The sequence below is a fragment of the Crocodylus porosus genome, unplaced genomic scaffold (assembly GCF_001723895.1).
Source record: "Crocodylus porosus isolate Cpor-Errol unplaced genomic scaffold, CroPor_comp1, whole genome shotgun sequence".
Classification (NCBI taxonomy): domain Eukaryota; kingdom Metazoa; phylum Chordata; order Crocodylia; family Crocodylidae; genus Crocodylus; species Crocodylus porosus.
This window is the reverse complement of record NW_017728939.1, coordinates 3,028,315-3,044,379: the sequence shown is the minus strand read 5'-3', so window position 1 is coordinate 3,044,379 and position 16,065 is coordinate 3,028,315. Positions and strand designations below refer to the sequence as shown.

General features: G+C 52.8%; 1 protein-coding gene across 3 annotated transcripts in view; it reads left to right on the top strand.

Annotated features, from left to right (window-relative positions):
• The window catches only part of PTPRU (protein tyrosine phosphatase, receptor type U), a 205,984-nt gene that overhangs the window by 32,045 nt on the left and 157,874 nt on the right, over positions 1 to 16,065 (top strand). For 2 of the 3 annotated variants that reach the window (XM_019547654.1, XM_019547651.1), the window contains exons 2-6: positions 7,418 to 7,689; positions 8,642 to 8,723; positions 10,454 to 10,569; positions 11,333 to 11,510; positions 15,028 to 15,321. In XM_019547654.1, coding sequence (XP_019403199.1) covers positions 7,418 to 7,689; positions 8,642 to 8,723; positions 10,454 to 10,569; positions 11,333 to 11,510; positions 15,028 to 15,321 — 942 coding nt within the window. The remainder of the gene's footprint in view (positions 1 to 7,417; positions 7,690 to 8,641; positions 8,724 to 10,453; positions 10,570 to 11,332; positions 11,511 to 15,027; positions 15,322 to 16,065) is intronic. The other variant, XM_019547652.1, reaches the window with a different exon arrangement.

Below are 16,065 nucleotides of genomic sequence, written 5' to 3'. Positions count from 1 at the left end.
GGGGCAGTGGGCACTGCTTGCTAAGAGGCAGTATGGCCCAGTGGTTAAGTAGGAGAGCCTGCCTTAAAAGTCTCTTTTCTGCTTACTAGATCCATTATTGCCCCCTGTGCCTTGGTTTCCCCATCCCCCTAAATATGGGGATAAATTAAGCTTTTCTTTGGGTTGGTGGAAGGGAGTGAGCCATGGGTGGGTTACATGTCAGTAGGCCAGATTATCAGCTGGTGTAAAGTGATGAAACTGTGTTGGATTCATGGAGTTGCATTGATTTCATGGAGTTACACTGAGGCAGGGGGCTGGACTTAATGATCTTCTGAGGTCTCTTCCAGCCCTTATGTCTATGATATCTATGAAATCCATGATTTATACCAGCTGAGGAACTGGCTTTTTGTGTTTAGGAATTCATAATGTCTTTTAGTGGCTGCTCAGAGTAGGGACAAGGCACCTGCTGCTGCCTGTCGGGGAGATCCACTGCTGTGCGGCTCAACCACTCTGAGGTTCGGGATGTTTTGAGGACTAGTAGGGGGCAAGCTCTAGGTCTTGCTCCTGTGTATGTGTGTTAGAGAGTGAGTAAGATGGTTTTACTGAAGAATTTGTGCCAAGGGGGGCTCATTCCAGAGCCAAGGCGGTACAGTTTCTAAGGGTAGCTGTGTCCCTGACAATTTTCTTTGGCAAATGTAGCCCCCCACCACTCCACCCTCCTGTCCCTGCCTTGCCCTCCCTTCCCTTGCCCTGTTCCCTGGGCCCGTCCCATGCTATGTTGGTTGGTGGGCAGAGTTTTATTCACAAGCCTCCAAGCAGCTGCTGAATCACAGAGGAAAATGGCTCCATGTTATTCTAACTAAATCGAGAACAAGCATCCTTGTCACAGATATATGGCACCTCCTGGCTTACACAGGACAGAGCCCTGGTCTTTCTGGCCCCGAAACTCAGGTCCTTGCCATCTGAGCTGCAAGACAATCTTCATGAGCTGCTAGGAATACAGGGCCTATAACACACTCTTGGGGAGATCTGAATTCCTCCAAACGAGAGCACTGCCCCACATGTGCACTTGCCATTTCATTACTCTGTAGCCCAGCAAGACTTCTAAGAAGAGAGTAATGTGGATTCATTTAAATTAAACAGTGGTAAAAGCTATTAATAATTAAAGGGCTACTGTCAAGAAAACAATGGCAGATTTAAATAAATGGCTTGCCATGGTTACTTACAGCATCTGGCATTATTAAAATGAAAGGAGTATTAACAGTCTCATTTTCTTCATTGTGCTGTGTCCCTAGCTCTTGCTGTGTGCAAGGGGAGCAGAGCAGGTCTGGGACTCCAAAGGCCCTGGTTGCTGGAACGCTAACGGTAGACTCAGTCCTAGCCACGTCACCGTACCATGCTCCAGGGGCTTCTGCATGACCCTGTCCCTATGTGGTATGTAGGGGGGAAGCATGCTGCCAGGACTCCTGGACTCTCCACTGTGCATGTGTGTGTGTTCAGGGGTATAACACAAAAGGCTGAAAATCAGAATTCCTTAGTTCTGCTTCTAACTTGGGGAGTTGAATGTAGGGAATAGATGAGAAGGACCGGGTGTCAGGACCCCTGGTTTCTTTGCTGCTGACCCCATCCCAGGTGGCGGGTAGGAAGGGTACACAGCGTGACTAGTCTGTCAAGTTCTGGAAGACTTGGGGAAGGAAGGTGTGCTGAGTGTGATTAGGGAGCTGGCTAGGCTTCCTGTACAGCCCAGGAGTTGCGATGTGGTGTTCGTTAAGCTAACTGTCTATGAACATGCTCCCTGCATAACTGCCTGCTGAGCACAGTTTTAAAATCAGCGGCAACTGTGTGCTAAATGATACGAGGCAATGGAAATAGAAATTAAATGGTTCAAATCCAGACGGGGATAGCGGTACTGATGCAGCCACAGCAGTGAGCATTAAAGGAAAACAGCTAGCAAGTCTCTGGTGAGATGTAAGCAATTACCACAGCCTGGTTTATAGAGATCCTGGAGAAAGTGCTAAGCCTGGGCTGCCAGGAGAGGAAGAGGGAGGATGCTAAGGGGCCTGCAGATGGCTCAAGGGTCCTCCCAGCTTCTTCATCTTTGGGGCTTTGGGATCTGGTGGTTAGCTCTGTCTCTAAATTGCTGCAGGGCCTGAGTGCCAGCGCAGGGTTTCCCAGATAGAGCCACTCACGTGGCAGTACATGCATGTGCATCCACATGTGGGTAGTGAGGTTGTCCCGAGAGGAGCAGCGCAAGCTCTGGAAAGAGCACAGGTGAGCCCCCTTTGCAGTGCAGGACTCGCGTGTAGATGAATCACATGACCCAACCCCCTTGTCGCAGTCTTCTGTATTCTAGGAGAGCTGGAGCCAGGACACTAGTTTTCCCCCAGCTGTTGCTATGTAGCTGTCCAAAGTTGGGGCCTGTTTCAGTGAATGAGCCTACTCCCTTACCTCTGCCCAGGGCCTGTTCCGTGCTTCTCGGGTGCAGAACCTCCCTTTTCCCCTCCTTACAGTCATTTTGAGCCCTTGCCCGTCCTCAGACCCTCCTGCAAACATCAGTGTGAACCACCCCAAAAGATCTTGTCCTTTCCTAGCTGTCCAGCCCTCCCAGAGGGCCTGTTTCCCTGTCTGGCTGCCTTGTTCTCCTGTAACTCTTTTACCTGTCCTAGCGTCCTCTCCTGGCCAGAGCACAGGACCCTCCAGCAATCGCCTTGACTTTTTCTTGCTGCATATCCTCCCCTCAACTCTTGTAGGGTATGTTCTGGGGTAGGATCCAAAAGCTCTGGGTGTCAAAACACTACCTGCAGGCCCAGTCCTAGCCGTGTCGCTGTACCGCACTCAAGGGGTTGTATCTGACCCTGCACCCATGTGGTATATAGGGGGGAAGCCTGCTGCGAGGACTCCTGGGTTCTACACTTGGGGTGTGCGTGCATGCTTGTGTGTGTGCATGCTTGTGTGTGTGCATCTCAATAACAATCCATGTGATCTGGGTTGCCGTGATAGGCTCTGGTACTCTGATTATGATGGCAGTGACCCCACGTAACCCTGCCCTGCTTGTTCCATTTCTGCCAGTGGGCCCCTTCTGATCTCCTTTAATCTCATGACAGTCCAGCCAGGGAGTGATGAGATAGTGGGGCAGGAGCTGGGAGCAGGACCTGCTGCCTCTGCCTCCTGCCTGTCCTGTCCCTTGGTCCTCCAGCATGGAGGGTTGCTCCCTTCTCCCCATCCCCTCCCTCTGCTGCTGCAAGGGAACGGGTCCCCTGAGGCCCTTGCCAGCCTTGGGGAAGCCGTATGTTACCAGCCAGAGTCCGCACAAGGAGAGAGAAATTAGAGCCACCTGTTTCCCCAGCGCTGCTCCCCTGTCATGCATCTCCCCTGCTATTCCAGTCCTGTGCATCCCTTGCCCATCTCTGCCGCTGCCTCTCATTGAGGGTGTGGCCCAACGTGACGTGCAGGCCTGTAGGGTGAAAAACTTGTGCCTATGCATCCATAACATGCCACCTGCTTCCATGCACCTGCATGGTCCCTGCAGCCACAGCCGCAGCTGCAGCCTCAGGCTGTTATTTCAACCTTGTGACCAGAGGGTACCAGAGAAATTACTTGGGGGGTAGCCAATGTTTCTCAGGATCCCTTGGGGTGTTGTAATGGAATCAGTGCCACCGGGAGGGGCTTTGTGAGTCCGTACTATTAGAGTGAGGTGGGTACAAGTTTGGACTTGCAGGCCTCCTCTAACCACTTGACTACACTGCCCTTAGGGGGCTGTCAAGATCAGGTACAGTCCCATAACCTTTTGGTATACGCTCCTGCCCCAGGCCAAGGATTCTGGCTCTGGATACCCAGGAGATCTCATTCCCTTCAGATCAAAGCCACTCTGATATTGCCGTAGTGGCTGTGAAAGTCCCACAGGACCTGGCAGATAACTTGGGCTGGGCTGTGCTCAGGGGTAGGGGGAGGAATCCAGCAATGAAAGTGTGGATGGAGAAGCAGGGAAGGAAAACAATCCTGCAAAAAATAGGGTGAAAAGAAGACGGAGAGGGGTGTGAGAGGTCCAAGGAGAAAATCAGTGCAGCAGCCAACAGCATACGGGACCCCAGCTTGTGGCAGGCTGGATCATGGGGACTCTTCTGTTCCTAACAGCCAGTGCAGCCTGCCCGTCAGCTGGGAACCTGGGCTGTGAAATGGGCTGTCCTTTCCAGGGAAAGGCATAGGCTCAATCCTCAGCAGGAGAGCTCTGGGAAGGCTGTTTTCATCCTCTGACTTTAGATCACAGGTTCTCAGGCTTTCCCAATGCTCCCACCTCTTTATTCATGAGGTGTTCCCGACCCCCTGTCTCCTGATCGTACCCCTTCGGCTTAGACCCTATGGCAGAGAGAGGGTCCCAGGTTTGATGCAGCTTGGTGCATCCCCTTCCCAAGAGGGAGGCCCTTCAGTGCTTCAGGCCTTGTGTCCCCAGCCCTGTAAGGATGGGGAAGGTTTAATGGAAGTGGCTTGTTGATGGGCCTGAGCCATCACGATGGTGAGTGTGAGGTCTTGAACAGCTGTGTGGCTCATGCAACTCCAGGCGCCTGACACTGAGGAAGCCGACTGCTGTGCGAAGGGGGCTATCTGTGAAAGCACTGGTCAGGACCACAGGCGCAGTCGCTGTGCCCACTGCCCCTCTGCATGTCCTGCTCTTGCTCAGCAGCCCCCCTGCTTGTCCAAAAGAGACTGCCTGCCATGCCAAGCTGCGAGCTGGGCAGCCTGAGCAAGGACCTCTTGGTAGCAGGTGCAGTCTGATGACGCTGGCTGTTGGGGTGGCCCCTCAGGTAAATCCGAGGGGCCCCTGGCCCGCTTTAGCTCTGTGCAGTCACCTACAGGTGGGGATTTTCCAGGGCTAGGGTTGCAGGGTTCCTGTTCTCTTCGGCCATTCATGAAGCCCTGGACTGCTGCTGGTAGTTTGGGGAGCCGAGATGGGGAAACTGAGACAAGGTGGCTTAAACATCTTGTCCCAGGCTGCAGGGAGATCAGTGTCAAAGACGGCTTTTCAGCTTCTTCAGAGGCTCCCGTTGTCTCCTTTCAGGAGGATCTGCTGTGAAGATCTCTCTGCCATCCTCCCCAGCCATGGCCACAGCCTGCAGAGGAGTCAGCACTGTGCTGGGGGAGCTGTGGCATGGAGAGGCCGGGGTTTTTCCTCCCTATTCCCTGTCTGTATGACGTGCGTCTCTGCGTGGCAGAGCAGCACCCCCAGACGCTGGCAGGGCCTGGCCCCTCCTGCAGCCTTCCTTCTTTGTGCCGCCAGTATCCGAGGTGCCGGCAGCTACCAGGCGTGTTCTTTAATCCTCTTCTCGACATGAGAGGCTAAGTCCCTTCCGTCGGCAGTAATCTCTCCTTGCAGGCTGAGCGGCTGTCGGGTGACATTGTGGCTGAGAAGGGGGACAAGGAACCAACTTAACAGGTTCTCTGCCCCAGCTAATAACTCGGCAGAACATCAGTCACTGTCTGAGCAGCTTTCCCAGGCAAACTGGCTGCTTGTTAACCCTGGGAGATGACAGAGAGCTCGATAATGATGATTTGCCAGGAGGAGCCCATTTAGCTGAAGGAAGCACATCAATCACATGGGAGGGAGAGGGTTGCAAAAATAGCACTTACCTGTGCTGCCTGCTGGCTCATCCATCAGCCCTCACCTTATCTTTTCCCAGGTGGAGCAAGCGCACTTGATGCTGGCCCCAATTCACCATAGCGGCGTACCTGGTGGTGCCAGGTGGACCCTTCTTGTCCTGGTGCAAGTGGCTTCACGAGGGGTGTGGTGGGGGTGAATTGGTCCCTGTATCAGCCTGGTGTCCTCCCTGGACGTGAAGCCATAGGGGCTAACAGTTGCTATTGCCTCACCACACTGTTGGTTGAAAAACAAACTGTATTTTTTGTGTGTATTTATGTTCAGGGCGCTCATGTGGCAGCTGACCCCCTTCTTTTGGCTGGCAGAGTGAGCAACACCTTTCTAATTGAAAGAAGGTCTCTGCCACCAGTTAGCAGCCAGCAGAGGGTACATGTCAAGATGTCCGTGCCTTCTGCCAGTTGCCGCGGGCCCCTGAGCACCCGGGGCCTTTTCAGGGTGCCCTCCACCTTGTTGGCATGGCTGCTGCAGCGGAGCCACTGGGGACCGTGTGGCTGTGAGTGCACTCCAGCAGCTTCCTGGCGGTGGCCGATGGCTGCCGGCTGCTGAAGTTGTGGCTGTGCAGGCAGCCAAGCGTAGGTGAGGTCCGGAGTTAGACCTGGGTTTTCTTCCCTTCATTGGTTTGCAGTGAGGAAGTGTTACTCATCTCCTTTGGGAAGGGCTTTGAAGGCAAAAAATGAAAAACTCTATTTGAGTTAACTGCTGTTACCGACAGGGAAACTGGTCACTTCCTGCTTTCTCACCCCTGCAGTCAACATCCTTTTTTCGTCTACAGCAGGCTGTCTAAGGGGCTTGCCCTCTAGAGGTTTTGAGACCTCAGGGGTTCAAGCAGCTGGCTATCACCAACTGATCTGTTATCTGGTGTTTTCATACTCTGCCCCAAAGCGTTCAGTCTAAGGGAGACATGTCAAGTAAAGACTATGCCATGGAGAGCTGTTCATGCCTAGGAAGGGGCAGCTAACAAGAGAAGAGAGTAAGGAAAGGAGGAGTCCTGGGAGGAGTGACTCTGGAGGAGACTTGGAAATTGGAAGGCTGCCACAGATGTAAAAGGAAGCATGATAGGGGAGATGGAGAGATTATCTCTAGACTCTGGCTAGAGCTGGGCAAAAATTTGTGGAGGAAGAATTTCTTAGCTGAAAAATACAGTTTTGAGTGAAACAAAGCTATTTGAGAGTTCAGACCGAATTTGGAGAACAGTCCAGCTGAAAAAAGAAGTCAGAAGTTTTGGGGGTATTTTGTGGAAAAGTTGACACATTTCCTTTCAAAACAAAGCAGTTCAGCTTTTCTTTTCAGTGGGTGCTTTTGTTTTGAAATTTGCTGAAACTCAGTTTTAAAAATGGTATTAGAAAAAGGGTTGAAAATCTAAAAATGAAATGAAATGTTTCAAGTTGAACAAAATGTTTTGCTTTACCCGAAAAGGGATTTTTCTTCCCTTTGTTCTCAGTTCAGCCAGCAAATAGGAAAACGAGGTCTCTATACAGCTCTGACTTGCCATCTTGAAGGCAGTGGTCCAGGCAAAGCTAGGAATGGCAAAGCTCAATATTTTGTGGAAGAGATTTAGATCCTAAGGCGGACAGAGACTGAATAGAGCATTTTTATGTCCCTGCATGAGCTGTGGGTCAAGGTAATGGAGTGGTGCAAGAGAGAGGTAAGGATGTCCTCATGGGAAGGTGCCAAGCAGCAGTGTGGCTTGACTCGGATGGCTAGACAAGGAGGGCAGGGTACCTGACGTGCACACATCCTCTTGAGCCAAGGGACTGTCTTTATTCTCCTGCCTCTTTCTTGCAGGTTCCTACCTCATGGTCAACTCCTCTCAGCACGCGCCAGGGCAGAAAGCTCACATCCTCTTCCAGTCACTGAGCGAGAATGATACTCACTGCCTCCAGTTCAGCTACTTCATGTACAGCCGGGATGGCCACAGCCCAGGCTCCCTCAATGTCTATGTGAAAGTCAATGGTGGCCCACTGGGCAGCATGGTTTGGAACGTGTCTGGCTCCCATGGGCGCCAGTGGCATCAGGCAGAGCTGGCTGTCAGCATGTTTTGGCCCAACGAATACCAGGTGAGTGACAATGGGAGATGATGCTATAGAGTGGTTCAAGGCCTGGAAAATAAAAAGTGAGCCCAGGGGGATACCAAGGGACAGTGCATTCAAGCAGTGACTGAGCCACAACATAGCCTGATATTCTGGGGCCTGGTCCTGAGCCCTTACTAATACAACTTCAGCTACCCACATGAGGAAGGAGTGTAGGGCTAGGGCTGCTAGTCCGGATGGAAAATGCCTGGTTGGTGACTCAGCTTCCTGTTCCAGGTCTAGGGGCTCCATCATGCAGCAAGCAGTCCTAGTGCTCTACCATCCCAGCCTTCAGTTGTGGGCTGCTCCTCTATTGCTCTGCTGATGTCCCTCATTCCCAGCGTTTCTGTTGCATGTCTGCCATCCTCAGCTCTGCTGATGGCAACCCCCAGTGCTAGGCTTCTGGAGAGCTGATTGGAAAAGTATGGGGGTGGTGTCTACATAAACCTCTCAGTGCCCCAGGTGGAGCTGGGGAACCTCATGGGAGTGTGCTTTCACTTGGAGTTGTAGCACATCCAGCTGCTGGTTGGGGCTGCATGTACAAGCACAACATGTCTTTTTCTGGGTGTTAGCTCCTCAGCTTTCCATAGTAGCGGGAACCCAGGCGAGAAAGGACTGCAAAAAACATGAACAACTGTTAAGCCAGAGAGTGGCCTAGGATTCCTTGCCTTAAAGAGTGTGATACAGACTAGAGATGAGCCCGAGCTGCAGCATCTGAATCCAGCCCTGGAGTCTCGCACCCAGCCGGTGTTTGGGGTGGTCAGTTTTGGGGACTGGGACCAGGACGTTATGTAAATAGGCCAACACCGTAAGTTCTGGGCCCATTGTGAAAGATTTCCGGGCTCTTCCTTTGCTGGTGTCATCCTCCCTGTACCAGAGGATGGTGGTATGTCATTCCAGCATAGAATTAAGTAACAGGTATGTGTCTGGTTGTTCTCAGGTCCAGTTTGAGGCGGTGATCTCCAGCGAACGTAGAGGATACCTTGGCTTGGATGACATTTTGGTCTTGAATTATCCCTGCTGTAAGTAAGATGGAGACCTGGCTGCAGCTGCCTTCCTGACAGGGTCCAGCCGTCTGGCCTGCCATGCTGTCATGGGAAGTCCTCACACTGCCAATTAACGTCCTTGTAATGAGGGGTTTGATGGGACTCAGTGTTAACTGGCTACTGTGGTGCCTGACGGCATTCATACTCTCCTGTCAGAGCAGAGCCAAGGGGGCACACCAGCTAATGTGGCTGGGGTTGGATGAGAGATGGCTGTCAGGACCTTATATGTCAGCAGGGTGTTGGGGTGGGGGTGAGGGTGAAGGGACAGCCTCCTACAGACAGCATAAACTTGGAGTATCAGGAACTGGGAGTCACCAGCCTGGTGAATAGGACCGGAGACGGCCATGCAGGGGAACAGCACTGATTTTTGGCAGGTTGGGAGAGATGCTGTCACTGGGCAGGGTGGTGCTGGGTAGGTAAAGAACATGACTTAATGGTTAGTGCTGCACAGGGCCAGAGAGGGTGCGGAGTGCAGGCTAGTGCCTAGCACCAGGCAGGAAAGCTATGAGTCCCAATCCCCACCCCTCCCATCTCACCTTGGGGAATAGACCAGTGCCCCCATCATGTAGCTGTGATCACTGGGGGCCAGTGACAAGGGGCTCAAGGCAGCCAGGGTCGCACTGAGCCCTACCCCTGCTGAATGGACACCACTCACTGTAGATATGATCAGTGAAGTTCAGTTATGTACCTTCCTGTGGGATCCTAGGGGCTTGTTTTCAGGAGTTCTCAGCTCATGGGCTCAGTGGTTGGGTGGATGATACTGCAGGGGCTTATGTGAATCTCCCTTGAATGATACACCCCATAGCTGTTTCTGCTTCTGCTCATGTCTGTAAACTTAGATGAGCACAGGCCTAGATGACATGCCTTTGAAAAGGACAGTTCTGGTAGCAAGGGAAAGGTCAGTTGACTGGGGATAGCCTCTGGGAGGTAGCTAACATCCTGGCAGACGGGACAAATTGGGTTCAGGGCATGGTTACCAATGTGCCCCTGAGTCCTTTCCCTAAATAGTGTTTCTGCTAGACCAAGCCAGTAAGCTCTGCAGCATTAATGATAGGGAAGGAGGGCATTGCAGGAATGTGGTGCTAGTCAGGAGAGTCCTTCTCTGTGGCTGGCGAGTTGAACTGTCAGGGAGCTTCTGAGCCTTTCATATCAGAGTCTTCCCTGCTGCCTCCTTCATGGCTGCTTCTGCTTCTGAGCAGGTTCCTCCCATACAGTCTGTTTTGGCAGTGGAGCAGTTGCTCCATAGAATAAGACAGTGAGAATTTACAGACAAGGTCACAGCCTTCATTCCATGACGCCCAGTACCCTACAGCCTGCAGTCATCAATATATGATGCTAAGAGGAAGGAGAAAATCCTCCTCATAATGGGCTTGTCTAATTGTGCCATGTGGCAGCTTCCTTCCTGACTGTCACTGAAGTGGATTGCTTCTAACCTACCCTTCCTAAATGCAAAGAATTTGGATTAATACCATTTAAGTCAGCTCCTGCTACAGCCATTAACCCTGAACAAGAAAATGGCATGTTTTGTAGCTGTGCTCCACTGCAGAGCCATAATCTGGCGTGGCCGTGTGCTCCTGGGATCCAGCGCTCTGCTCTGTCCCACGGCCATGTACAGGGGGAAGCGAGGGGCAAGCCCACCGTAGTGTAGATCTGGCGGGGTGCACCTGTGGAATCCAGTGGGATTGTTTGTTTCTGTACCTTTGCAGCCAAAGCGCCTCATTTCTCCCGCTTGGGCGATGTGGAGGTCAATGCCGGGCAGAACGCTACCTTCCAGTGTGTGGCAGCTGGGAAGGCATCGGAAGCCGAGAGGTTCCTCATGCAGGTGACTGGACCAGACCGGGGGGGCTGCCTGGTTTTGCTGTCTTTCTCCCTGTGTGTGGGACTCCCTGAGATGGCGTCACCTCATTCCCAACTCTTCTGTGCAGAGCCCTGATTGCAAAGCCAGGGTGCTGGTGCTGACTGCCTCATCAGTACTACCCAGAGAGGTGGCACTCCCGGTCCATTTGAAGGCACTGGTGTGGGGGCTGGTGGAAACGAGCGGAGGAGGGGAAGGCACTTTAACACTCCTCCCCTCCCCGACCCTCTGTGTCACATCAGAGGTTCCCTCAGGCCCCTTTCCACTAGAGAACAGTTGATGGAGGATAGAGAGATGACCCCACTGGCCTACCTTACCCTGGCCTACCTCAGGGGCTCTTCTGGGCGATGTTCCCATTGAGGTTGGCAGGAGTTTTACCAAACTAAGGGTGATGAGACTGGACCCCTAAGCAGCAACGGAAGACATGGGCTGCTGTAATCTCCTACTCGCCACCCGTTCCCCACATCCCAGTGGGGCATTAGCATTTGGCATTGTGCTGCCATTCCCATGCTGCTCCACATTACCACCATCTAACTGTATAGAGAGCAGCACTGAGGGCTGGAAGGCTTGACAGACAGGGCCTTGAGGGAGAACACAGTGGGGAAAACGGGTGGGGTGGGTACTGTTAGATGCAAAGGAGATCCCACATTGCTACTTGGCCATTATGGGGAGCTTCACAGAGCCGGCATGGAAGAGCTTCCTCCCAACGTAACATCATCTCGTTGGCCAGCAGAGGCAGAATGGAGCAGTTGTCCCAGCTGCCTCGGTGAAGCACATCAGCCATAGGAGGTTCCTGGCTACCTTCCAGTTGGACGAGGTCTCCAAGGCAGAGCAGGACCTCTACCGCTGCGTCACCCAATCTGTCCGGGGCTCTGGTGTCTCCAACTTTGCAGAGCTGATTGTGAAAGGTGAGGGTGATGCTTCTTTATGCTATGGGAGGGCCCTTCAGCTGAAGATTGCACCACAAATCTTGACCGCTGGCCCCATCCCTGTGGTACAGATGGGGGAACTGGGGCACAGAGACAGAAAAACCTTGCTTCAAATTACACAGGGAATTGTTGGTGAATCTAGAGGCTTGACTCCCACTTGTTGGTTAGAGCACCAGACTGGAACTTTAGAGACTGGGTTTTGTATCCAGTTTTGCCGCTGGCCTGCTGGATAACCTTGGGCAAGTCGCTGTCTCTGCTTGTAGCTCAGTTTTCCCTATCTTTAAAATGGGAAGAATGCTGCAAGCCTTGCTTTGAGCTCTCCTGATGAGTTAGTTCAGTGGTATCAGACTAATCCAGTCCCTGCAGACCATCCCTGTGATTGGATCCAGAATATGGGGCTGGACCAGCACAGGTTCCCTGCGTAGGGTGTGCTAGATCGGGTCCATGCAGCACATGTGCCAGACCAGCTGTGTGTGTGGGGTCTGGCCCATTCCAGCTTGTGGGGCTGGTCTGACGCATACTGAATGTGGTGTGTGGGTTCAGTCCAAGACCTGTGAGTAGCACTGCAGGCTGGATAATAAGGATCCCCAGGCCAGATTTGGCCTGTGGGGGCTGTATCTTTGACACACCTAGCCATTGCTAACAACTGTAGATACTAAACAAAGATGGTTCATTGGGTGAGGGGAGGTGCTGTCTCTTCCTCAGTCCTCTCCCTGCGGCAGGCCTCAGGCTGTACTGTGTTGGCTTGTAGCCCTGCTCCAGCTTAGATGCGTGTGCGAGCAGAGGCAGGGAGCTTGACAGGAGGCTGGAGGGAAGAGCAGGGACAAGTGTGATGGTGGGGAAGGGGAAGCTGATGGGCTGGGGCAAGATGTGATAGGAGAAGAGCAGGTGAGCTGGTGTGAGGAAGGGAAGGACAGGAGGTGTTGGGTGTGCTTGGAAATGGTGGGGGCTGGTGAAAAGGCACCTCTGAAAACCAGACTTGAGATGTCTCACTGACTTCAGAGGGAGTGAGTTTAGTCCACTGGATGTGGGATGACTGAACCTATGCTGAAGGTCTTCCCTCTGATCAGGACTCCTCATTGATTTAGACCAGGGACGGGCAATTAATTTGGGCAGAGGGCCGCTTACTGAGTTTCAGCAAGCCATCGAGGGCTGCATGACAGGCAGCCCAGGGCAGATTTAATTAATTTTCTAAATTTTTTAGGGGCCCCACGGGCTGGATAGAATGGCTTGGCGGGCCACATCTGGCCCCTGGGCCGCATTTTGCCCACCCCTGATTTAGACTGACTCATTGTTTCATCCCAGTGCTATGTGATGCTCGTGAAGTCACTAGGAGCCTTATTGTAGATTTGAGTGATTATTGGTTCATATTGCAGGAGTCTTTGCTGTAGAAATGCAGCTGACTGTGAGGTAGGTTGTGGCAACCATTCAGCAGAGCACAGTAGCAGTGCCTCATGTTTTTAGCATGTAACGACTTAGGAAGCAGCAGGCAGGATCAGACCTGAGGTCCGGTGTGTGCAGTGTCTTGTCTCTGACACTTGCTCATACCAGGCGCTTCAGAGGCACGAGCAGGAAAACTCGCTTCTTAAAGCAATTCCTTCCTGACTCATAATTGATAAGTGTTAGGTTGTGCCCTGATCTATAAATGTTCATAGTCCTGCAAAAACTCTTGGGCATTTAAAAAATATTGATTTAACTGGAGATTCTTTCTTTCAATATACATTGTTCCTTTCCTTGTACAGCTCTGCCCCGGCTGGACCTGATGATCTTGTAAGGTCCCTTCCAGACCCTAACATCTATGATTCACCATCTATGCATCTATGTGCAGGCACTTTCTACCTGGTAGCATTGAGCTCCATAAGCTCAGCGTGCCATCCGTTGGTGGATTCAGAGGCACGGTAGTCTTTGTTAAGGTAGTGGGATAGCACTAGTTTGCACTTATCAGTGTCTGTGTGTCAGCCAATGCAGACTATTTGGGAAAAAAAAACAAAGAAGGGAGGTGCCTCCCCACAGGGACTTTGTTCATTTATTTTGATGGTCATAGTTAGGTGCTAATTAATTTTGATGGAGCTTCACAGCACCTTCGCAGCCTGCTTTGTACAATTAAGGTTTGGTCAGTGGAGCTGTTGTGCTCTGCATTGTAAAAACCTTTGCAGGGAGAGGGGAGGGAGTGAGAGAGAGCGGAACTGTGTGTGTGCGTGTCTGTGTGTGTGTGTAAGGGGGAGAGATGGGAGGGAGCGAGAGAGAGCGAGTGTGTGTGTTGGGGGAAGTACAGCAAATGTCTTAGTTTTAGGGGTACGTTCTCTTTGCTTGTCTGGTTTGTTCAAGACCAGATTATACTCTCAGTTGCATCTGTCCTTTGCAGCGTCCTGCAACTGAGGTCAGAATTTGACCCGCAGGCCAAGGGCAGAGTTGCCTATGAAGAGAAATTTGTGTGTGCCAGGGTTGCTAGATCATGGGCTGGAGCAGGGGTGGGCAAAATGGTGGATCCAGCTGGTGGTGGCTGGACTCCATTTCTCAGTAACCCCTGCCTACGTTGCTATGACTGGTTTCCATGGAGATCCCAGCAGCTGTGGTACCCTGACAGTGTAGGGCCAGAGTTTCCATGGAGACCAGTCCCAGCAGCACTGGCAGGGCACACAGCTGGGCAGGGAGCTGTGCTGGGACTGGGATCTGGCAGTGGTGACAGTGTGGTTTGGAGTTGGGACACAGCCCCGATCCGCTGCCTGCATGCCCCCCACCTGGGACATGTGGGCAGTGGATTGCAGCTCTGCCCCGGCTTTGGACCCCGCTGTCACTGCCACAAGATCCCAGCCCCAAAGCTCACCCTGCCCAGGCTTATGCCCTACCAGTGCTGCTGGGGCTGGTCTCCATGGAAACCCTGGCCCCACGCTGCCTTGGCACTGCCACTGGGGGTCCCCACGGAAACTGGCTGCGGCGATGTGGGCAGGAGCTTCTGAGAAATGGAGTCCTCTGAGAGCCCGGTGTGGCCCATGGACCGGGCTTTGCCTGCCCGTAGGCTAGAGTCTGCCCTTGTTTGAAAAGGTGGAGCTCTGTGGCAAAGTCAGTGGAACTGCTCTGCACTGAGAGGACGCTGAGGCTGACCCAGTCGTCCTTCTCAAGCCAGGATCCTGGTAGACAAATGAGGAAAAGGAGGATTTGAACGTGTCTATACTATAGAAAGGATTGGAGCCCCATTGCACTGGGTGCTGTACACACACCTAGCAAGAGGCGCTGTTGACCCCAGGGCAGTCAGAGCTCAAGCAGACAAGACATGTCATAAGTGGGAGAGATTCAACATGGGGAACTGGGCTCAGGGAAGTTCACTGATTTACTTAAGGCTACACAGGGAGCCTGCAGCAGAACCTAGACCCTGGATTTCCCAAGTCCTAACACAGCACCAGCCATACAGCGCAGTTGATGGTGGTGGTGCAGGACCGGCGCTTGGCTCAGTAGGGAGGGAGATGCGCCATTCACCTTCTCTGTCCTTCCCCAGAGCCTCCGACGCCCATTGCTCCCCCACAGCTGCTTCGAGCTGGCTCCACCTACCTGATCATCCAGCTCAACACCAACTCCATCATTGGCGATGGTCCCATTGTGCGCAAGGAGATTGAGTACCGCATGACGTCAGGGCCCTGGTCAGAGGTCCACGCCGTCAACATGCAGACCTACAAGCTGTGGCATCTGGATCCCGACACGGAGTATGAGATCAGTGTGCTGCTCACTCGTCCAGGCGAGGGAGGGACTGGCAAGCCGGGGCCGCCCCTCATAAGCAGGACCAAATGCGCAGGTAGGTGGCTGGTTAACAAGGTGTGTGGGAGGTGCTCTGTCCATCCTAGGTTGCGGGAGGTGCTTTAACTCATCAGGATCTGCACAAGCATCCATGGGGCAAAGAGGGTGGCACGCGTGGAGTCTCTGCTTGTTCCAGTGTCCTGGTCAGTAACACAGAGGGATGTTCCTCAAGACGCTTAACTTCTCCTGGCCGTCCAGTACGCTTGTTACTAGGGCTCAGACCTGTCTCCGGCTGCCCCTAGCCACAGGATTCAGGTTTGCCTGTAGGCTTCCAGCCAGCAGGTGATGTGTTTCACTAGTGCATGGGTGTGGGGGCATGGGGCAGGGCCTGTCAGAAGGCAGCCGGCCTCATCAGGGTCCACCCTGGGTTAGTGCGATGGGAGTGATAGCTCCAAGCCCTGTGTTTAGAGACAGTGTCATGCGTGCTGTGAAGAAATACCTTCTCATCTACCCCATGCTGGGAGACCTGTCCCTAGCAATTCGGCCCCTCCCACATACACTTTTTCAGTGGATGCTGCTTTTAATTCTAGTGTTTAGGTGAGACCTTGTCTCGGGGGCTCCTCCATTAAGTGAGTTCAGGCCGTTCCTTTAACTTGACTCCAAGATGAACATGGGCCGGCAGTGTGGAGAGGCAGTAAGGAAGGCCAACCACACCTTGGCATGCATCCACAGATGCATCTCGAGCAGGTCCAAGGAGGTGATATTCCCCCTCTATGCGGCACTGGTCAGGCCACAGCTGGAG